This window comes from Pongo abelii, chromosome 3 (genome assembly GCF_028885655.2).
Source record: "Pongo abelii isolate AG06213 chromosome 3, NHGRI_mPonAbe1-v2.0_pri, whole genome shotgun sequence".
Classification (NCBI taxonomy): Eukaryota; Metazoa; Chordata; class Mammalia; order Primates; family Hominidae; genus Pongo; species Pongo abelii.
Window position 1 is genome coordinate 108,162,083 of NC_071988.2, and position 23,101 is coordinate 108,185,183.

Sequence of the window (23,101 nt, forward strand, 5' to 3'; positions counted from 1 at the left end):
GTGAGGCCCAGGTTGGAGTGCAGTGGCGCAATCACGGCTCACTGCAACCTTGACTTCCCGGGCTCAAGTGATCCCCCTGCCTCAGTCTCCCAAGTAGCTGGGACTACAGGCGCGTGCCACCATGCCTGGCTAGTTTATTTTTTATTTCTTGTAGAGATGGGGGTCTCCCTATGTTGCCCATGCTGGTCTCGAACTCCTAGGCAAGAAGTGATCTTCTTGCCCCAGCCTACCAATGTGCTGGGACTACAGGCGTGAGCCACCACACCTGGCTTTTTTTTTTTTTTTTTTTTTAATTGAGATGGAGTTTAAGCTCTTGTCACCCAGGCTGGAGTGCAATGGCATGACGTCGGCTCATTGCAACCTCCGCCTCCCAGAGTCAAGCAATTCTCCTGCCTCGGCCGGTCGAGTAGCTGGGATTACAGGTGCCCACCACAACACCTGGCTAATTTTTATATTTTTAGTAGAGATGGGGTTTCACCATGTTGGCCAGGCTGGTCTCCAGCTTCTGACTTCAGGTGATCTGCCCACCTTGCGCTCCCAGTGTTGGGATTACCAGCATGAGCCACTCCACCTGGCCATTATCATACATTTCTAACATGTATTATATTTATAATAGATTATTTTTAATCATTTATCTTTCTATACAGAAGTGTAATAAAAACTTGATTTTGGAACTTTCAACCCCTTGCTTTTGTTCCTCTATTTTTTTTTTTCTCCCTCTTCATTTGGTGGACCAAATTTGGTAGTTACTTTAAATGATTTTATATCATTAACTATACAAAGTCCTGAAAATGTATCTATTTTCATAGCATTCTTCTTAATTAATGAAATGCTATTTTACTTATCCAGGTGGTTCATCTGTTATTAGAAAAGGGACAATCTCCAACATCTAAAGAACATGTCCCGGTAACCCCACAGTGTACCCTTTCAGATCAGAATGCCCAAGGTCAAGGCCCAGAAAAAGTGAAGAAAACAACTCAGGTCAAAGACTACAGCTTTGTCACTGAAGGTCAGGCCTTGGGAGACTACAATCTCACTTGAAATTATTCCTCGCCTATTCAAAATTTGATTTTTACATGTTGGATTACAGTTAATGCCCTAGTTTTGTTCATTATTCTTGTCAAATGCAAATAATAATCTGACATAGCACCATACTGAATAAAGACAGAAACATATTTGCAGCTCATAGGGTCTGAAAGACTTTGGATAATAAACTCATGCATGACTATGGTCTTTTAAAAATGCTTTAAATTGTTGTAAAATTCAAAATGAAATTTGGTAAGTGAAAGAATAAAGAAAAACAAATGCTGAGATGCCTTCAAACCCATGTGAAACCTTGACCCTTAGATTTTTGTATTTCTATTTAATTTAATTTTAAGAACTGTGAATCAAACTCTGGGCAGATATTCACCTAGTAGTGCCCAGAAAGTGGTCTTTGTTACAAACTATGCTAGCCTTTGGACATATCACTAATTGGTAGTAAGAAAATTAAGAATGACAGTGGCTTTCCAGTACCCTTTAAGATTCTTTTTTTTTTTTTTTTTTTTTTTTTTGACCTTCATTTTTTTTTTTTATTCTCTGATGCTCTTCCTTTGTGTTATGTAAGTTTCTGGCCTATATCATTTTTCTTCTCTTTGGACAACTTTTTTTTTTTTAATTTGTACAATTTCTTTACTTTCATATCTAATTACTTTCTTTTTTTTATTTTATTATTATTACACTTTACATTTTAGGGTACATGTGCACAATGTGCAGGTTAGTTACATATGTATACATGTGCCATGCTGGTGTGCTGCACCCATTAACTCGTCATTTAGCATTAGGTATATCTCCTAAAGCTATCCCTCCCCGCTCCCCCCACCCCACAACAGTCCCCAGAGTGTGATGTTCCCCTTCCTGTGTCCATGTGTTCTCATTGTTCAATTCCCACCTATGAGTGAGAATATGCGGTGTTTGGTTTTTTGTTCTTACGATAGTTTACTGAGAATGATGATTTCCATTTTCATCCATGTCCCTAACAAAGACATGAACTCATCATTTTTGATGGCTGTATAGTATTCCATGGTGTATATGTGCCACATTTTCTTAATCCAGTCTATCATTGTAGGACATTTGGGTTGGTTCCAAGTCTTTGCTATTGTGAATAGTGCCGCAATAAACATACGTGTGCATGTGTCTTTATAGCAGTATGATTTATAATCCTTTGGGTATATACCCAGTAATGGGATGGCTGGCTCAAATGGTATTTCTAGTTCTAAGTCCCTGAGGAATCGCCACACTGACTTCCACAGTGGTTGAACTAGTTTACAGTCCCACCATCAGTGTAAAAGTGTTCCTATTTCTCCACATCCTCTCCAGCACCTGTTGTTTCCTGACTTTTTAATGATTGCCATTCTAACTGGTGTGAGATGGTATCTCATTGTGGTTTTGATTTGCATTTCTCTGATGGCCAATGATGGTGAGCATTTTTTCATGTGTTTTTTGGCTGCATAAATGTCTTCTTTTGAGAAGTGTCTGTTCATGTCCTTTGCCCACTTTTTGATGGGGTTGTTTGCTTTTTTCTTGTAAATTTGTTGGAGTTCATTGTAGATTCTGGATATTAGCCCTTTGTCAGATGAGTAGGTTGCGAAAATTTTCTCCCATTTTGTAGGTTGCCTGTTCACTCTGATGGTAGTTTCTTTTGCTGTGCAGAAGCTCTTGAGTTTAATTAGATCCCGTTTGTCAATTTTGGCTTTTGTTGCCATTGCTTTTGGTGTTTTAGACATGAAGTCCTTGCCCATGCCTATGTCCTGAATGGTAATGCCTAGGTTTTCTTCTAGGGTTTTTATGGCTTTAGGTCTAACGTTTAAGTCTTTAATCCATCTTGAATTAAATTTTGTATAAGGTGTAAGGAAGGGATCCAGTTTCAGCTTTCTACATATGGCTAGCCAGTTTTCCCAGCACCATTTATTAAATAGGGAATCCTTTCCCCATTTCTTGTTTTTCTCAGGTTTGTCAAAGATCAGATAGTTGTAGATATGTGGCGTTATTTCTGAGGGCTCTGTTCTGTTCCATTGATCTATATCTCTGTTTTGGTAACAGTACCATGCTGTTTTGGTTACTGTAGCCTTGTAGTATAGTTTGAAGTCAGGTAGGGTGATGCCTCCAGCTTTCTTCTTTTGGCTTAGGATTGACTCGGCAATGCGGGCTCTTTTTTGGTTCCATATGAACTTTAAAGTAGTTTTTTCCTATTCTGTGAAGAAAGTCATTGGTAGCTTGATGGGGATGGCATTGAATCTATAAATTACCTTGGGCAGTATGGCCATTTTCATGATATTGATTCTTCCTACCCATGAGCATGGAATGTTCTTCCATTTCTTTGTATCCTCTTTTATTTCATTGAGCAGTGGTTTGTAGTTCTCCCTGAAGAGGTCCTTCACGTCCCTTGTAAGTTGGATTCCTAGGTATTTTATTCTCTTTGAAGCAATTGTGAATGGGAGTTCACTCATGATTTGGCCCTCTGTTTGTCTATTATTGGTGTATAAGAATGCTTGTGATTTTTATACATTGATTTTGTATCCTGAGACTTTGCTGAAGTTGCTTATCAGCTTAAGGAGATTTTGGGCTGAGACAATGGGGTTTTCTAGATATACTATCATGTCATCTGCAAACAGGGACAATTTGACTTCCTCTTTTCCTAATTGAATACCCTTTATTTCCTTCTCCTGCCTAATTGCCCTGGCCAGAACTTCCAACACTATGTTGAATAGGAGTGGTGAGAGAGGGCATCCCTGTCTTGTGCCAGTTTTCAAAGGGAATGCTTCCAGTTTTTGCCCATTCAGTATGATATTGGCCGTGGGTTTGTCATAGATAGCTCTTATTATTTTGAGATATGTCCCATCAATACCGAATTTATTGAGAGTTTTTAGCACGAAGGTTGTTGAATTTTGTCAAAGGCCTTTTCTGCATCTATTGAGATAATCATGTGGTTTTTGTCTTTGGTTGTGTTTATATGCTGGATTACATTTATTGATTTGCGTATATTGAACCAGCCTTGCATCCCAGGGATGAAGCCCACTTGATCATGGTGGATAAGCTTTTTGATGTGCTGCTGGATTGGGTTTGCCAGTATTTTATTGAGGATTTTTGCATCAATGTTCATCAAGGATATTGGTCTAAAATTCTCTTTTTTGGTTGTGTCTCTGCCCAGCTTTGGTATCAGGATGATGCTGGCCTCATAAAATGAGTTAGGGAGGATTCCCTCTTTTTGTGTTGATTGGAATAGTTTCAGAAGGAATGGTACCAGTTCCTCCTTGTACCTCTGGTAGAATTCGGCTGTGAATCCATCTGGTCCTGGACTCTTTTTGGTTGGTAAGCTATTGATTATTGCCACAATTTCAGAGCCTGTTATTGGTCTATTCAGAGATTCAACTTCTTCCTGGTTTAGTCTTGGGAGAGTGTATGTGTCGAGGAATTTATCCATTTCTTCTAGATTTTCTAGTTTATTTGCGTAGAGGTGTTTGTAGTATTCTCTGATGGTAATTTGTATTTCTGTGGGATCGGTGGTGATATCCCCTTTATCATTTTTTATTGCTTCTATTTAATTCTTTTCTCTTTTCTTCTTTATTAGTCTTGCTAGCAGTCTATCAATTTTGTTGATCCTTTCAAAAAACCAGCTCCTGGATTCATTAATTTTTTGAAGGGTTTTTTGTGTCTCTATTTCCTTCAGTTCTGCTCTGATTTTAGTTATTTCTTCCCTTCTGCTAGCTTTTGAATGTGTTTGCTCTTGCTTTTCTAGTTCTTTTAATTGTGATGTTAGGGTGTCAATTTTGGATCTTTCCTGCTTTCTCTTGTGGGCATTTAGTGCTATAAATTTCCCTCTACACACTGCTTTGAATGTGTCCCAGAGATTCTGGTATGTTGTGTCTTTGTTCTCGTTGGTTTCAAAGAACATCTTTATTTCTGCCTTCATTTCGTTATGCACCCAGTAGTCATTCAGGAGCAGGTTGTTCAGTTTCCATGTAGTTGAGCGGTTTTGAGTGAGTTTCTTAATCCTGAGTTCTAGTTTGATTGCACTGTGGTCTGAGAAACAGTTTGTTATAATTTCTGATCTTTTACATTTGCTGAGGAGAGCTTTACTTCCAAGTATGTGGTCAATTTTGGAATAGGTGTGGTGTGGTGCTGAAAAAAATGAATATTCTGTTGATTTGGGGTGGAGAGTTCTGTAGATGTCTATTAGGTCCGCTTGGTGCAGAGCTGAGTTCAATTCCTGGGTATCCTTGTTGACTTTCTGTCTCGTTGATCTGTGTAATGTTGACAGTGGGGTGTTAAAGTCTCCCATTATTATTGTGTGGGAGTCTAAGTCTCTTTGTAGGTCACTCAGGACTTGCTTTATGAACCTGGGTGCTCCTGTATTGGGTGCATATATATTTAGGACAATTAGCTCTTCTTGTTGAATTGATCCCTTTACCATTGTGTAATAGCCTTCTTTGTCTCTTTTGATCTTTGTTGGTTTAAAGTCTGTTTTATCAGAGACTAGGATTGCAACCCCTGCCTTTTTTTGTTTTCCATTTGCTTGGTAGATCTTCCTCCATCCTTTCATTTTGAGACTATGTGTGTCTCTGCATGTGAGATGGGTTTCCTGAATACAGCACACTGATGGGTCTTGACTCTTTATCCAATTTGCCAGTCTGTGTCTTTTAATTGGAGCTTTTAGTCCATTTACATTTGAAGTTAATATTGTTATGTGTGAATTTGATCCTGTCATTATGATGTTAGCTGGTTAGTTGATGCAGTTTCTTCCTCGCCTCGATGGTCTTTACAATTTGGCATGATTTTGCAGTGGCTGGTACTGGTTGTTCCTTTCCATGTTTAGTGCTTCCTTCAGGAGCTCTTTTAGGGCAGGCCTGGTGGTGACAAAATCTCTCAGCATTTGCTTGTCTGTGAAGTATTTTATTTTTCCTTCACTTATGAAGCTTAGTTTGGCTGGATATGAAATTCTGGGTTGAAAATTCTTTTCTTTAAGAATGTTGAATATTAGCCCCCACTCTCTTCTGGCTTGTAGAGTTTCTGCCAAGAGATAAGCTGTTAGTCTGATGGGCTTCCCTTTGCGGGTAACCCGACCTTTCTCTCTGGCTGCCCTTAACATTTTTTCCTTCATTTCAACTTTGGTGAGTCTGACAATTATGTGTCTTGGAGTTGCTCTTCTCGAGAAGTATCTTTGTGGCATTCTCTGTACTTCCTGAATCTGAATGTTCACCTGCCTTGCTAGATTGGGGAAGTTCTCCTGGATAGTATCCTGCAGAGTGTTTTCCAACTTAGTTCCATTCTCCCCGTCACTTTCAGGTACACCAATCAGACGTAGATTTAGTCTTTTCACGTAGTCCCATATTTCTTGGAGGCTTTGTTCGTTTCTTTTTATTCTTTTTTCTCTAAACTTCCCTTCTCGCTTAATTTCATTCATTTCATCTTCCATCACTGATACCCTTTCTTCCAGTTGATCGCATCGGCTCCTGAGGCTTCTGCATTCTTCACGTAGTTCTCGAGCCTTGGCTTTCAGCTCCATCAGCTCCTTTAAGCACTTCTCTGTATTGGTTATTCTAGTTATACATTCGTCTAAATTTTTTTCAAAATTTTCAACTTCTTTGCCTTTGGTTTGAATTTCCTCCTGTAGCTCGGAGTAGTTTGATTGTCTGAAGCCTTCTTCTCTCAACTTGTCAAAGTCATTCTCCGTCCAGCTTTTTTCCGTTGCTGGTGAGGAGCTGCATTCCTTTGGAGGAGGAGAGGCGCTCTGCTTTTTAGAGTTTCCAGTTTTTCTGCTTTGTTTTTTCCCCATCTTTGTGGTTTTATCTACTTTTGGTCTTTGATGATGGTGATGTACAGATGGGTTTTTGGTGTGGATGTCCTTTCTGTTTGTTAGTTTTCTTTCTAACAGACAGGACCCTCAGCTGCAGGTCTGTTGGAGTTTGCTAGAGGTCCACTCCAGACCCTGTTTGCCTGGGTACCAGCAGCGGTGGCTGCAGAACAGCGGATTTTCGTGAACCGTGAATGCTGCTGTCTGATCGTTCCTCTGGAAGTTTTTTCTCAGAGGAGTACTCGGCCGTGTGAGGTGTCAGTCTGCCCCTACTGGGGGGTGCCTCCCAGTTAGGCTGCTCGGGGGTCAAGGGTCAGCGACCCACTTGAGAAGGCAGTCTGCCCGTTCTCAGATCTCCAGCTGCGTGCTGGGAGAACCACTGCTCTCTTCAAAGCTGTCAGACAGGGACATTTAAGTCTGCAGAGGTTACTGCTGTCTTTTCGTTTGTCTGTGCCCTGCCCCCAAAGGTGGAGCCTACAGAGGCAGGCAGGCCTCCTTGAGCTGTGGTGGGCTCCACCCACATCGAGCTTCCTGGCTGCTTTGTTTACCTAAGCAAGCCTGGGCAATGGCGGGCGCCCCTCCCCCAGCCTCGCTGCTGCCTTGCAGTCTGATCTCAGACTGCTGTGCTAGCAATCAGAGAGACTCCGTGGGCATAGGACCCTCTGAGCCAGGTGCGGTATATAATCTCCTAGTGTGCCGTTTTTTAAGCCTGTCGGAAAAGCGCAGTATTGGGGTAGGAGTGACCCGATTTTCCAGGTGCCATCTGTCACCCCTTTCTTTGACTAGGGAAGGGAACTCCCTGACCCCTCGCACTTCCCGAGTGAGGCAATGCCTCACCCTGCTTTGGCTCGCGCACAGTGCGCTGCGCCCACTGTCCTGCGCCCACTGTCTGGCACTGCCTAGTGAGATGAACCTGGTACCTCAGATGGAAATGCAGAAATCACCCGTCTTCTGCGTCGCTCACGCTGGGAGCTGTAGACCGGAGCTGTTCCTATTCGGCCGTCTTGGCTCCCCCTCCAAGATTCTGTCTTCTTAAGAGGTTTATGTTTCCTTTACTTTATAAATGATGGTGATGGTGTACAGTCATTGTTTTATTTTACACAAACGTTAACAACTCTGAATCAGTCCCCAAAATAAGGAGAAAAAATAACACAGACTATATTATTTTTTCCTGAATATGAAAATAAAATTAATGTTCTCATTTTATCATACTGCTCTTTATTCTTTATTTCTTCCATCTTTTTTTTTTTTTTATGAGACAGAGTCTCGTTCTGCTGCCCAGGCTGGAGTGCAGTGGCGCAATCTTGGCTCACTGCAACCTCCGCCTCTGGGTTCAAGCTGTTCTCCTGCCTCAGCTCCCCGAGTAGCTGGGATTATAGGCACACACTGCCACATGCGGCTAATTTTTGTATTTTTAGTATAGACGGGGTTTCACCATGTTGTCCAAACTGGTCTTGAACCCCTGACCTCAGGTGATCTGCCCTCCTCAGCCTCCCAAAATGTTGGGATTACAGGTGTGAGCCACCACACCCAGCCCCATCATTCTTTCTTTAAATAGATTTGTTGTTTTTTTAAACACCCAAGCCAACCATGAGCAAAGACTTCAAATGTATTTTTTAATTATTTTCTGGTTATTGTTCTTTTAATTTATTTAGCTGATAAGAAATTTATTGAAATATTGCAATTTATCTGAGTTATATTACACCTCCCCAGAACGTTACAATTTCAATTTATTTCCACATAACCTCCTCTAACATTTATTTTGTTCTTCTTTTCATCTTTCTCACGCTGTATACCTGAGTTTCTCCCATACCTGTCCTTCTGTGGAGTTTCCCCTTTTTTTGGCCTGTTATTGTACTCTGTTTTGTTTTGTTTTTGTAGAGATTGGATCTCACTGTATTGCCCAGGCTGGTCTCAAACTCCTGGGTTCAAGCAACCCTCCTACTTCGGCCTCCCAAAGTACTGGGGTTTATAGGCATGAGCCACTGTGCCTGACCATAGTGTCTTTTAAAACACACGAGTTTGATGCATAATTCCATTTTCAGAATCCTACTTTCAGAACTCTCCTTCCTAATCAAACAGCTTAGTTCATGCAGTTAGTTGATAAGATTTCTTAATGATGGAAATAGACTGTAAGATACAGCTTCAGTATACTATTAGAGTGCAGTAAGTACATACAGAGCTATAAATATGGGAAAATGGGCTTTTAAAATGTGTCTAGAAGTATATATGTTTGTATGTTCCTATGTAAACACAGCATGTTAACAATATCTAAATTTTTTTTATATCTTTTCCCCCAGAAAATACATTTGAGGTAAAATTACTTAAAAATAGCTCAGGTCTAGGATTCAGTTTTTCTCGAGAAGATAATCTTACACCGGAGCAAATTAATGCCAGCATAGTAAGGGTTAAAAAGCTCTTTCCTGGACAGCCAGCAGCAGAAAGTGGAAAAATTGATGTAGGAGATGTTATCTTGAAAGTGAATGGAGCCTCTTTGAAAGGACTATCTCAGCAGGTGAGCCCCTAGCATGTGCAGTATAGCATTTTTAATGATGAGATGGATTGGCCTTTCAGAATGGTTTCATAATGCTGGTTTAACTGTACCTTCATTTGTCATTCATGGTACCCCCAGGAAGTCATATCTACTCTCAGGGGAACTGCTCCAGAAGTATTCTTGCTTCTCTGCAGACCTCCACCTGGTGTGCTACCGGAAATTGATACCGCGCTTTTGGTGAGACTTATGAAAAGTAATTTACATTTTTATAGAATATCAACTTAGCAACTAAGTAATTCAGCTGTGGTGGTTCATCATGAATTGTTCTCCTGGGTTTCATACCCAGCTACTTGTTTTAGGTAGGCATGTTATCTTGTATGTGACAACTTCTTTGAATGTATTCATATTTGTATAATAATACAAAGTAATTTATTCAATTTATTTAACTAGGATTTATCAAGTACTGACTTCAGGCATTTTAATGGGCACTGATACTAGTTATTATGTTGAACACGTCACAAACTGTTATTCCTCATCTGCAAAACAATGGTTAAAAATCTCTTTAATAGGAAAATAACATTTCTGTAAGATGCATTATAAATAGCATTTTAAAAGACTACATTGATTTGAGGCACCAGATAGGAAAAAGTGAATGGAACACTCTTGATGAGCGTATAAGTTGGTATCAGTTTTTAGAAAACAATTTGGAAATAATTAGGCTATTAAAAATGTCCTATATTGTGACAGTATAGAAAATTACAAAGTAATAGAAACTCAGGTAAAAATTTACATACAAAGAAGTTCTTCTAGATTTCTATTAATAATGGAAAGCTAGAAACAACTCTGTCCAATAAAAGGAGAAGGCACAAATAAAGGTATAGCCATCCATTGGACCATTATACAGGTATTAAAATTGTTTTAAAGCATATTTAAGGACTTAAGAAAATATTTATGATAGAACCCTAGTTTTTGAAAATATGAGACAAAATATATACTACTACTCTAGTTCTAACTTAAGGTATAAATTGTACAATATTAACTGTTATTTTATATATTATTTTCTCTAGTGAACATAAATTACTTTTATAATCAGAAAATTCAATGCATACTTTAGTAGAAAGTTGTTCAATGGTTTATTTTCAAATAAACCATTTGAAAATAAACTAAATTTATTTTCTAAAATTCATAGAATGGTCCCAAATCTCTTTAAATGTGTCCATTACAGACCCCACTTCAGTCTCCAGCACAAGTACCTCCAAACAGCAGTAAAGACTCTTCTCAGCCATCATGTGTGGAGCAAAGCACCAGCTCAGATGAAAATGAAATGTCAGACAAAAGCAAGAAGCAGTGCAAGTCCCCATCCAGAAGAGACAGTTACAGTGACAGCAGTGGGAGTGGAGAAGATGACTTAGTAACAGCTCCAGCAAACACATCAAATTCGACCTGGAGTTCAGCTTTGCATCAGACTCTAAGCAACATGGTATCACAGGCACAGAGTCATCATGAAGCACCCAAGAGTCAAGAAGATACCATTTGTACCATGTTTTACTATCCTCAGAAAATTCCCAATAAACCAGAGTTTGAGGACAGGTATCATCAATATAATGTGAACCGCTCAAAGCAACTGGTTGTTGTTACTAGCAGTAGCAGCAACATGCATTTCTCTAAGAACGAAATGTATGTATCTGTGACCTTCACAGTGGTTAGGCAGAGGATGACTGTATTGGATGTCTAGCTATTGTGACTGATAGTTTTAGTTAGCAAACCAATAAGCTCTCTAGTCAGTCAGTGAGTCTTTCTTCCCTTTTGAGCATATTTACTAGTAACTGAGAAAGTTATTTGTATTTCACTATTAACCATACTACTTAAACAGAAACAGAAGAGACTTATTTAGGCAGTAACACAGTGGGAGACTAGGGACCAGAAATATAGAGGGGAGATAAGGGCAGAGAGTTTGCAGAAGGTAAGACAAAGAAGATGGGGAAAAGAAGAAATTATTGAAAACATAGAAGCATACAAAGAGAAAGACTACATTAATACATCGCATAATTATTCATACATTTTACTCTTTGGTTATGTCTTTGTGTCTATCCACATCCAACTTTATTTGTTCAAGTTTTTTTCCTGTGTATTTTATCCAAAATAACCACAGGAGTCAGACTTTTAGTCTTCTTTCTTCTTTTTCTTATTATGTTGAAACACACATTAAGCTTCTGATAACATTAGCTTCAGCTTTGAATTAACAACTAGAAATCAAAAGAATTTTATTTAACCTATCTTGCTGATTTTATGCAGCTTAAAGAGCTTCATCAAAGTAGAACCTAGGCCGGGTGCGATGGCTCACATCTGTAATCCCAGCATTTTGGGAGGCCAAGGCAGGTAGATTGTTTGAGCTCAGGAGTTCGAGACCAGCCTGGGCAACATGGCAAAACCCCATCTCTACTAAAAATACAAAAATTAGTTGGGCATGGTGGCACACACCTGTAATCCCAGCTACTTGGGTGGCTGCGGCAGGGGAATCACTTGATCCTGGGAGGCAGAGGCTGCAGTGAGCCGAGATTTCACCACTGCACTCCAGCCCAGGCAACAGAGTGAGACCCTGTCTCAACAACAACAACAAAAAAAAACCTAGACAGAGAATAAATTATTGTTAATTTTAACATTTAACAGATATGGAGTAAATTCATAGTCCAGAGTCATTCAAAAAGTAACTAGGATCTCAATCAAAATCCGACATGAATATTTGTTAAGTGTTTTCTGTTTCTGGCACAAACTAACCATATTGACATTGAAATGTATTTGAAAATAGTCTTCTTTGTCTCTGTAGTAATCCTTCCCCTCTACCACCGGATATGGCTCCTGGGCAGAGTTATCAACCCCAATCAGAATCTGCTTCCTCTAGTTCGATGGATAAGTATCATATACATCACATTTCTGAACCGACTAGACAAGAAAACTGGACACCTTTGAAAAATGACTTGGAAAATCACCTTGAAGACTTTGAACTGGTAAGTTGTTTTCTCTATATTTTAAAAAAATCCATATTTTTTAAAAGAAGGTGTGTTCATAAAGTTTCCCTTTAGGGAAAAAGCTATCTTTAAAATAGCTTCATATGTGTGTCTAATAAATGGATAACATATCTGGTATGTTTCTGTGCTAAGAAATTAGGAAATAAGGCAAAAAGACCTGAGTATAAATTCTGACTCTACCATTGACTTGCTACAATTTGGCAGACTCCTATGGACCAATCACTTAATTCTTCTGAGTCTTGGTAGCTTTGACTATAAAATGGAGCAAGTAACCTCACAGGATTGTGGTGAAGATTAAATGAAATAACATATGTAAAGCACATAGTATAGTATCTGCTACAGAGTAGACCCTTAGTAAATATTATTTTTGTCTGCTTCTCAAATTCTGATGAGTTACCTATTTGATTTTTAACCAAGTTTGAATTTAATTTTTTTTTCTCCTCCACACTTTTTTTGTGTGCTCAGATGGAATCCTTTACATTGTAGTAATAGTCCTAGAACTTCTAAACCTACAAATAAGATTTAGAAACAAAATTTCCAAGTATAATATCCTTTACATTGATTGAAAGTTAGCCTTTTTAAATACTGCTTTTATTATCCAAGTAATAAATGTTTATTGTAGAAAAATTATTAAACAGAGGAGAAGATTAAAGCCACTATAATCTGATTACCCCAAAACTGTTAACATTTTGGAGCTAAGTTTCCAGGTACACTTTTTTTTTTTTTTTTTGGCCTATAATTGTGCATGTGTGTATTGGAGATGAGGGGTGTGCAGCATCTACATCTTCGGTTTCATTCTTAGCAATAGAGTAAAAATAATCTTTAATTTTTCTTAGAAATCTTTTACCCTTGTAAACAACCTCTGTGTCTCATTTGAAATCTTTTAAAAGTATATTTTATTTATACAACAAAATTAATAAGATTGTGATAATCACCAAAAGACTTCATATTTTTACCAAAAAAAAAAAAGCTTTTTTGTGGCTCTTTGCATCTGCTTAGAAATACATGGCTCTTTGCATTTGTTTAGAAATATATGAATTTTTTTTCTGAACCTTTCCTCCAGAAAGTATTTTTTGATCATCAAAGTATAACCACTATGGTGTCCTTATTTATCCTAAAAATATAAGAAAGAAAGCAGGAGTAAACTCTGTCTCTGCTGTCTCTAGACAAACATAATGTTGTGCTTAAACATAACTTTTACATGGGATGCAGTGGGGGGACAATCCGTCTAGAATCAGACAGACTGTCTAGAGTCAGACAGACTTGACTTCTTCACTTGGACAAGTTAAGTAACCTTTTAAGGTTTGACTTTCTCCTCTGTTAAGGGAAATAATAGTCATCTTTCTGTTTGTCTATAGTGCAGAATAGACAACCTAAAAGTATTACTGCTTTTTTCCCTTAGGAAGTAGAACTCTTCATTACCCTAATTAAATCAGAAAAAGGAAGCCTGGGTTTTACAGTAACCAAAGGCAATCAGAGAATTGGTTGTTATGTTCATGATGTCATACAGGATCCAGCCAAAAGTGATGGAAGGCTAAAACCTGGGGACCGGCTCATAAAGGTGAGACATTTAAGAGGAATGGATTATTTGTGTAAATGTAGACAAAGAGCAAGCCAGAAAAAGAAGGTTGAATTATTGTAATACTGTATTTATCTATTCGGTTTATGCTTTCTATTTCCACCACTTAAAAGTAAAGGCCTTTACATCGTTAACAGTTTGGGAAATTCTTTTATATATATATATATATATATTTTTTTTTTTTTTTTACTATAAGTTCTAGGGTACATGTGCACAATGTGCAGGTTTGTTACATATGTATACATGTACCATGTTGGTGTGCTGCACCCATTAACTTGTCATTTACAAATTTGAAAGTCCCTTTAATCTCAGTAAGGCATAAAACAAGCTATCTTAGGTCTCAAGGACAGAAAGTTTAAATTACTTAGAGGATGAATTTCCTAGATTAGCAAAATAATGATGCATTTGTTAGGGATTTAACATTATTATTTCATTGTAATGGCTTGATCGTTGTGCCTATGATTTCCATAATAAAGGGGATTACCAATAAATTAGAGATCACTGTTGTGAATCTCTTACTAACTAATATATATTATAAATTAGGAAGATTATTGTATTTCTTGGCAATTTAGCTTCTCTTTTCTAAAAATTGTGGTCTTCACTTGCCCCTTTCTTGTTTTTGTAGGTTAATGATACGGATGTTACTAATATGACTCATACAGATGCAGTTAATCTGCTCCGGGCTGCATCCAAAACAGTCAGATTAGTTATTGGACGAGTTCTGGAATTACCCAGAATACCAATGTTGCCTCATTTGCTACCAGACATCGCACTAACATGCAACAAAGAGGAGTTGGGTAATGAAAAGTCAAACTTTGTACAATATGATTTTCTTGGTTAGCTTAAGAGTAAGTACTTTTATGACTGAGAAAACAAATCTTTTCTTTTATTTCAAGGTTTTTCCTTATCTGGAGGTCATGACAGCCTTTATCAAGTGGTATATATTAGTGATATTAATCCAAGGTCCATCGCAGCCATTGAGGGTAATCTCCAGCTATTAGATGTCATCCATTATGTGAACGGAGTCAGCACACAAGGAATGACCTTGGAGGAAGTTAACAGAGCATTAGACATGTCACTTCCTTCATTGGTATTGAAAGCAACAAGGTACTCTGCAATTATTTATGAGTTTTGATTGTGCGTGTGTGTGCATTTCAGATCGTTGATTATACTTCATTCTCTGAAAATATGTTACTGAATTAGTAATTCATAGACTAAATTGGCAGGACTTAATAAATTTAAAACAGACTTCTTGATAGGCGATTTTGAGAACACTAAGTGAATAATAGAATGGTTACCACATTTATCAGTTAGGATGTTTTCACTTGCAAGTAATAGAAAATACAACTAAACTTTTGTTTAAACAAGAAATGGAATTTATTGGGAGTTTTTTTGTTTTGTTTTGTTTTCTTTTCTTTTTTAGACAGTTTCACTCTTGTTGCCCACGCTGGAGTGCGGTGGTGCAATCTTGGCTCACTGCAACCTCTGCCTCCCAGGTTCAAGCGGTTCTTCTGCCTCAGCCTCCCAAGTAGCTGGGATTACAGGCACCCGCCACCACGCCAGGCTAATTTTTGTATTTTTAGTAGAGACAGGGTTTCACCATGTTGGCCAGGCTGGTCTCGAACTCCGGACCTCAGGTGATCCACTCACCTTGGCCTCCCAAAGTGCTGGGATTACAGGCGTGAGCCACCCTACCTGGCCCGAGATTTATTGGTTTATATTGAACTTTTAAAAGTCCAGAGATAAGGTGGTCATCAGGTGAAATCTGATCAGGGCTCTACCTTAATTTATTTGCTATTTTTAGTTATTTCCTCCTCCCTGTATCAGTTTTCAAAAGACTACATCATTTTCATACTTCCCACCTATATACCACATCACATCACCTAGAGCAATCTTCAAACAGAAATCTCAGCAATCACTACTATTTAAGCAAGTACTGTGTACCAGTTGCGTTATGCCTAAATTAAGATCAATCTCTAAGTTGGAAGCAAGGGATAAGAATATACAGATGCTCCTCATACAGTGGGGTTACATCCCAGTAAACCCATGGTAAACTGAAAATATCATAAGTCAAAACCACATTTAAAATACCCAACCTACCAAACATCACAGCTTATTAGCCTAGCCTAGCCTACCATAAACAGTTTTACATTACTTACATTACATTATCCTACAGTTGGACAAAATCATCTAACACAAAGCTTATTTTATAATAAAGTGTTGAATATCTCATGTAATTTATTGAATACTGTACTGGAAATGAAACACAGGATGATTGTATGAGTATTCAAAGTATGGTTTCTACCAAATGCGTGTCACTTTTACAATGTCATAAAGCTGCACCATCATAAGTTGGGGACCATCAGTATTGATTGGCTTAAGCCAGTCCTGGCTCATTCCCAGAGCTGGGATAGGATTAATCCCACTGGAACCTCATGCCTGCTACCCATGAGGCATAGAACTACCACATCTACTCAACCTTATAACAGTTTCTACATTATGAAAAATGCTAATAGCAACTTTTCTTTCACTTATAATGGAAACAGATTGAGAAAATGTATTAGTTTCCTATTACTATTATAAAAAATTACTATAAGTTTAGTGGCTTAAAACAACACAAGTTTATTATATTAACGTTCTGAAGGTCTGAAATACAAAATGGGCCTTACTGTGGTAAAATCAAGGTGTCAGCAGGGCTGCATTCCTTCTGTAGATCCCAGGAGAAAATCTATTTTCCACCCTCTAGAGACTCCCCATACACCTTGGTTTATGGCTCACTTCCATCTTCAAAGCCAGCAACTGCAGCACCCTCTGCTTCTGTTGCCACGTCTCTTTCTGTGACTCAGACTTTCCTGCCTCCCTCTTTCACTTATTAGGACCCCTGTGATTATAATGGGCCCACCCTGATAATCCAAAATAACCTCCCCATATCAAAATCTGAACCTAATCATATATACAGTTTCTTTTGCCATATGAACAGTAATATCTTTAGAGGTTCTGAGGATTAGAACAGAATCATTAGAACATAAACATCTTGGAAGGGGATTATTCTGCCTACCACAATTTGTAGGAATCCAGGCTTTCTAGATTACAGACTTAAGTTATATAAAGGAAAAATTCACATTTTTGTTTGTGAATTATTTCTTTTAAAGTATGGGAACTTGTTGATCAAATCATTGATGATAAGTTTATTTATTCCTTCTAAACCTGTAAATTAGATTGTGTACTTTTTTTCCCCTTGAACATAGTCTTTGGCTTGATTCCTTCATATATGTCTAAAAATTGGATTGGCATACAATTGTTTTCATAGGTCTACCTGAATATTAATTAGGAGGGGAGGGAAGTCTTCAAACAACCTGGAAAGTATTTTTGTGAAAATTAACATTTTTGCTAACTTTAGGTCCAACTGAATACTTTGCCTCAAAATTAGTAGAGCACTCTTCAGCTCAGCCTTGAAGTCATTTTCTTTTGTCTTTCTGCTTTTATCTTAGCTGTAGTCACCAAAAATACAGTCATGGTAGTCAAAATTACTTTCTCCTTCATTCTTCTTCTAGCTCTCTCTTCATTGTGTTTATCTACCCTCTTTTATTAAAGTCCATAGGGTAGCAATAATGGAGTGATGTATACTTGTGGTAATTATCTGTATGTCCACTTTCTAGAGACTCCTCATACTCCTTGGTTTATGACTTCCTTCCATAAAGGGAACTGTAAAGGATTTGGGATTTTACTGTACTTGCAAGCTAATAAGCTAGCCTGTCTTTGTTACATGGATGCTGGCAGAAGACATAAAACTCCTGAATCAGAGATAAAAGACTATTACTAATGCATAGCAAGCAGCATGAGCATGGCATTAGTGTCAGTTCCACGTCTTCCAAGTCCCATAAAAATGATGTATGTGACGCACCTCCCCCTGCCCACCCAGGCAAAGCAGTGCTCTGAGTATCACATCACACAAAAGGAACAAAAGCGAAACACGCAAACCAGCTTCAACTTACACTTGGTTACTCAAAAGAACAAGAGTCAGTGGTACTTGTCCTAGCGTTTTGGAAGCAGAAAACAGGAACCCATCAAACCAACCAATCAACCAAACAAAGAAAAAATTCCACAATAAAAGCATGTATTTTATCTTTTTGCATTTTGGTGTATAAGGCATCAATATTCAGCAAAATGATTTCTTTCTTTAAAAAAAAAAGTGGAGGAAAGTAGAAATTTACCAAGGTTGTTGGCCCAGGGCGTTAAATTTACAGATTTTTTTAACGAGAAAAACACACAGAAAAAGCTACCTCAGGTATTTTTTACCTCAGCACCTTGCTCTTGTGTTTCTCTTAGAGATTTTGTAAAACTGATAGTTGGAGCATTTTTTTTATTTTTTTAATAAAAGTGAGTTGGAAAAAAAATAAGATATCAACTGCCAGCCTGGAGAAGGTGATAGTCCAAGTGTGCAACAGCTGTTCTGAATTGTCTTCCGCTAGCCAAGAACCTATATGGGCTTCTTTTGGACAAACCTTGAAAATGTTTCTTTAAAAAAAAAAGACGACAAAGAGAAACAGAGATAATATTGGAGATGTCCTGAATTTTAATAGGGTACATGTCATTAGGGCTTTTTGCGCTAAAGGATGAACATGTACTGGTTTATGTGGACGAGCCGTTATACCACCAGACTGCAATGCCAGTTTCCTCTACGGTGAAACCCCGTCTCTACTAAAAATACAAAAAATTAGCCAGGCATGGTGGCGGGCACCTATAGTCCCAGCTACTTGGGAGGCTGAGGCAGGAGAATGGTGTGAACCCGGAAGTTGGAGCTTGCAGTGAGCCGAGATAGCGCCACTGCACTCCAGCCTGGGTGACAGAGCAAGACTCCGTCTCCAAAAAAAAAAAATGATGTATGTGGGCCTGTGGATTTGTACACATGCAATGGGTTGTATTATAGGAGAGGAATGCCATGAGAAGAGCTTTGGGAACCCACCATTTTGTAGCAGTCTGTAAGAAAGCCTGTTTTTTGTTGGGGGAGAGAAGTTACCACATCCTTCATGGTTGCTCACTGCAGATACAACCTTAAGAAATGGCCCAGATAAAAAGAGGTCAGGACCTTGCATTTTGGGGCTAGTCAGCAAGAACATACAGGGGTACTCAGAACTTAAAGTATATTGCGTCTCCCAATACTGTACACCTTAGGCAACTCCCCTCTTCTCTCAATTATCAGCAACAATAAGATTGCATACTAATCTTCTATTTCTGAGGTGCTATCTTTTTGGCTGTTTTGTACTTTGGGTGGTACCATTCTTTTTACAATCCTTTGAATAGAAATATTTCATCTACATTTTCTCTTTAATTTAAGAGAAAAACACGTATCAAGGGCTTTAGATACATAAAACTTAATGAACTGTGATTTCTAAGTTATCTTTGAACTATTGACCAAGTGACAGTGAACCGAGTTATTAGATAATGAATATTAGCAGTGTTTTAAATAGAAGGGGAAATAGGGTGATATGTTAAACTGAAGCCCAGAGAAAACCTACGTAAAGAAGTGATTCTTAATCTTTTTTGGGTCAAGAATATCTCCCGGGCCAGGCACGGTGGTTCACACCTGTAATCTCAGCACTTTGGGAGGCCTAGGCAGGTGGATTGCTTGAACTCAGGAGTTCGAGACCAGCCTGGGCAACATGAAAAAACCCCATCTCTACAAAAAATACAAAAAAATAGCTGGGCATGGTGGCACATGCCTGTGGTCCCAGCTGCTTGGGAGGCTGAGGTGGGAGCATTGCTTGAGGCCAGGAGGATTGCTTGGGCCTGGGAGGTCGAGGCTACAATGTGCCAAGATAATTTACAGTTGTCTTTTTTTACAACACAGAAATGATCTTCCAGTGGTCCCCAGCTCAAAGAGGTCTGCTGTTTCAGCTCCAAAGTCAACCAAAGGCAATGGTAAGGATATATTCATTTTACTGTACTCTCCTACGGTAATGGGAATGTAAAATGGCACATCCATTTTGGAAAACAGGTTGACAATTTCTTAAAAATTATAACTTACACCTAAAATATAATCCAGCTTTTCCACTGCCAGCTGTTTACTTGAAGAAAGTAAGCCTATATTCTACATAAAAACTTGGACAGAAATGTTTCTAGCACTTACTTTAATAGCCAAAATTTGAAACAACTCAAATGTCCAAAAACTGTTGAATTGATAAACTAGTTGTAATATATCCAAACAATGAAAAGCTACACAGCAATAAAAAGGAATGGACTATTGATACAAGCAAAAAAATAATTAAAATAACCTCAAAATAAATGTTCTGAGTTAAATAAGCCAGAGCAAAAAAAAAAAATAGTTCATACTGTATGTTTCTATTACACAGTTGTAGACAATGCAAATTATAGTGACAGCAGCTCGGTGGTTATGTGGGACAAACAGGGGAAGGAAGCATTTAGGGGAACAGGAGAAAGAGATTACAACTATTATGTTTCATACTCTGCCAATATGATTATTTTGAACCGGTGGTGTATTATTGGTATACTTTTTTATTTTTCTTAGAAGTTTAATAATATTTTTTCTTACAACGAATATTAAAATCCGTTCTTGGACTCTTTGTAACGTCATCCACAGAATTCTAAAGACTTGTCTATAAAAATTCCATCTCAACTTTTATCTTTCTAGGCAGAATTATTTCAGGGTCATTCCCAAATAGAGGTTCTTAAATGTACTTACGCATATTTGTTTCTTTCTTTGTTTTCTTATAAAGTTTGTTCCAAACTCTACTGTATTTTTCTCAGTCTCTTGAAAATATAATTTCATGAATGAAGTTATGTTTAAATATGTGATATTTTAGCTGTAAGTGAAATATAATCTCCTTTTTTAATATATTGAACTTTTGTAATGATAGCTAAGAATTAAAATTAACATTTGGTTTAAAAATGTATTAAAAGTTCTTTTCTGTTTTATCCATAATTTATTTTCCTGTGTTGAATTGATAGTCTTTTTGAAATCAGACTTTAAAAAGTTTACTACCTTCTTTTAAATACTAAAGTGAACAGTTAAGCACCTGTGATGGCTCACCCATTCAATGCGAAAAATTATAATCAGTGTCTCACATGAACCATTCAGCCCAAACTGAGCTTTTATGTGAACTATTTTCTTTTAAGAAATTAGCTTTTTCCTCACACCTGTAATCCCAGCACTTTGCGAGGCCGAGGTGAGTGGATCATGAGGTCAGGAGATCAAGACCATCCTGGCCAACATGGTGAAACCCCGTCTCTACTAAAAATACGAAAATTAGCTGGGCATGGTGGCGCACACCTGTAATCCCAGATACTTGGGAGGCTGAGGCAGGAGAATCGCTTGAACCAGGGAGTCGGAGGTTGCAGTGAGCCGAGATCGCACCACTGCCCTCCAGCCTGACAACAGAGCGTGACTCTGTCTGAAAAAAAAAAAAAAAAGAAAAAGAAATTAGCTTTTTCCTTGGGATAAACCCAAAAATATTAGAGGTTTGGAATCAAATATTATTCCATTCATTTGGTTTTTAATCATTTTGTAATATGAATTATTTTTGTGTACTAATAAAAATAACAACATCCCAGAAATGTGAGTTTTCTTTAATTATTTTGATGTCCCTCTTGTGGTTTGGATTGGCTCATCCCCTTACTTCCTATATTGTCCTTTCAGGTTCCTACAGTGTGGGGTCTTGCAGCCAGCCTGCCCTTACTCCTAATGATTCATTCTCCACGGTAAGAAAAAGCCCACCCTCTTTCATGTCATACCTCCTTATCTGAGGAACTGCATATTTGTGTTTTGAACCAAACTGATTTCATATTTAAATATTTGTCTTCTTTAGATATTCATATTAATAGTAAGGCTATATTTTACTGAACTAATAGGCCTTGCTAAGTAAATCATACAACATAGAGCCTCACGTAGGTAAGCGTACATCATTTGGCACACACTCAGCTTTTAAATACACTAACCAGTTAAATAGATAACTTTAGTGCGGAGATTTTTCTTATTAATGTGTAAAATTCTTTTGATTGTCTCTTAGAACATGGGAAGAGAAGAATAATATAATTAAGAGTGGAATTGTTCCTTTGGGCTATTTTTGGCGAGTAGTAACCTTCAAGTTCAAATCTATGCAATCAGTGAGGAAAAAACAGAAGTAGCAAAAAAATAAATAAATAAAAAATAGGTTTACTTGCTTTTGAAAGACTTAGAAAATGCTTTACCAAATAATTACATGAGAGAGCTTTAATCATTTAAGATTAGCACAGAGAAATCTAGGGGTGACTTAACAAAACTAATACATAGTTAAATTCCATTTCATGCTCTTTTTACGTCTACTTTTATGCCCATTTGGTTAACATCCCTTTTTGTGACTTTCTTCCTGGTATGTAATATACATTTCTACAGTGATCACAGCTGGATCTTCATTTCATGGAATTGTTTTATTCCACATGCATCCCATACAATATGTTCTGAACTTCAATATGGAATGGCTTTCCATGTAAAATACAGTGCTGAGGGATTGCTCTTTTATTAATCTGAAAGTCTTACTATGTCAACATGAGCTGGCTTTAGTGTGGGAGGAGAAAAATAATTTCATGACCAGAATTCCAAAATTCTACACCTTTCATTTCATTATGTTGTCTCACACTTGTGATTTGGTCTAGCAAGCCATGAAAAGATAATTACAGCAGAACATTTTAAGGTAGTAATGATTGAGACACAAAAACAAAAATTTTTTGTTATTTGTATGTGTTGAAATTGAGCTACAGCAACACTCACTATTTTCTGTTTATTCAGAATGTCTTCAGTTTCACATAGCCAAAGCAACTGAATTTTCATGTATTTCTAGTAGTATTCACACAGTATAGTGCTCTTCTTTTTAAGTAATCAGTATGTTGTTGAAAGAAAGAAGAGTTGAGTTTTTGTGAAATTAACATAAAACCCTAGAAACCAGGACTTTTGCTGTTCATGGCTGCTAGCATTTTTTTGTTGGCGTTAAAATCTTCCAGGACGTCTCCCAAACAATACTCTGTCCTTGAATGCTAATATCTATACTATTAATTTCTCATTGAGAATGGAGTTTCATAATCCAGTGACACTTTTTGATATTATATTACCACTATTTATTTTTTAAAATTCTACTGCATCTACCATGTATACTTTTTATCTTAATAGAATG

At 37.7% G+C, this 23,101-nt stretch overlaps 1 protein-coding gene across 25 annotated transcripts in view; it reads left to right on the forward strand.

Annotated features, from left to right (window-relative positions):
- Positions 1–23,101, forward strand: part of PTPN13 (protein tyrosine phosphatase non-receptor type 13) — a 243,490-nt gene that overhangs the window by 179,597 nt on the left and 40,792 nt on the right. For all 25 annotated transcript variants that reach the window (XM_024246017.3, XM_024246021.3, XM_054553498.2 and 22 more), the window contains 10 exons: positions 850–1,009; positions 9,133–9,347; positions 9,465–9,563; positions 10,552–10,916; positions 12,154–12,334; positions 13,758–13,916; positions 14,560–14,731; positions 14,831–15,041; positions 19,786–19,856; positions 21,592–21,653. In XM_024246017.3, coding sequence (XP_024101785.2) covers positions 850–1,009; positions 9,133–9,347; positions 9,465–9,563; positions 10,552–10,916; positions 12,154–12,334; positions 13,758–13,916; positions 14,560–14,731; positions 14,831–15,041; positions 19,786–19,856; positions 21,592–21,653 — 1,695 coding nt within the window. The remainder of the gene's footprint in view (positions 1–849; positions 1,010–9,132; positions 9,348–9,464; positions 9,564–10,551; positions 10,917–12,153; positions 12,335–13,757; positions 13,917–14,559; positions 14,732–14,830; positions 15,042–19,785; positions 19,857–21,591; positions 21,654–23,101) is intronic.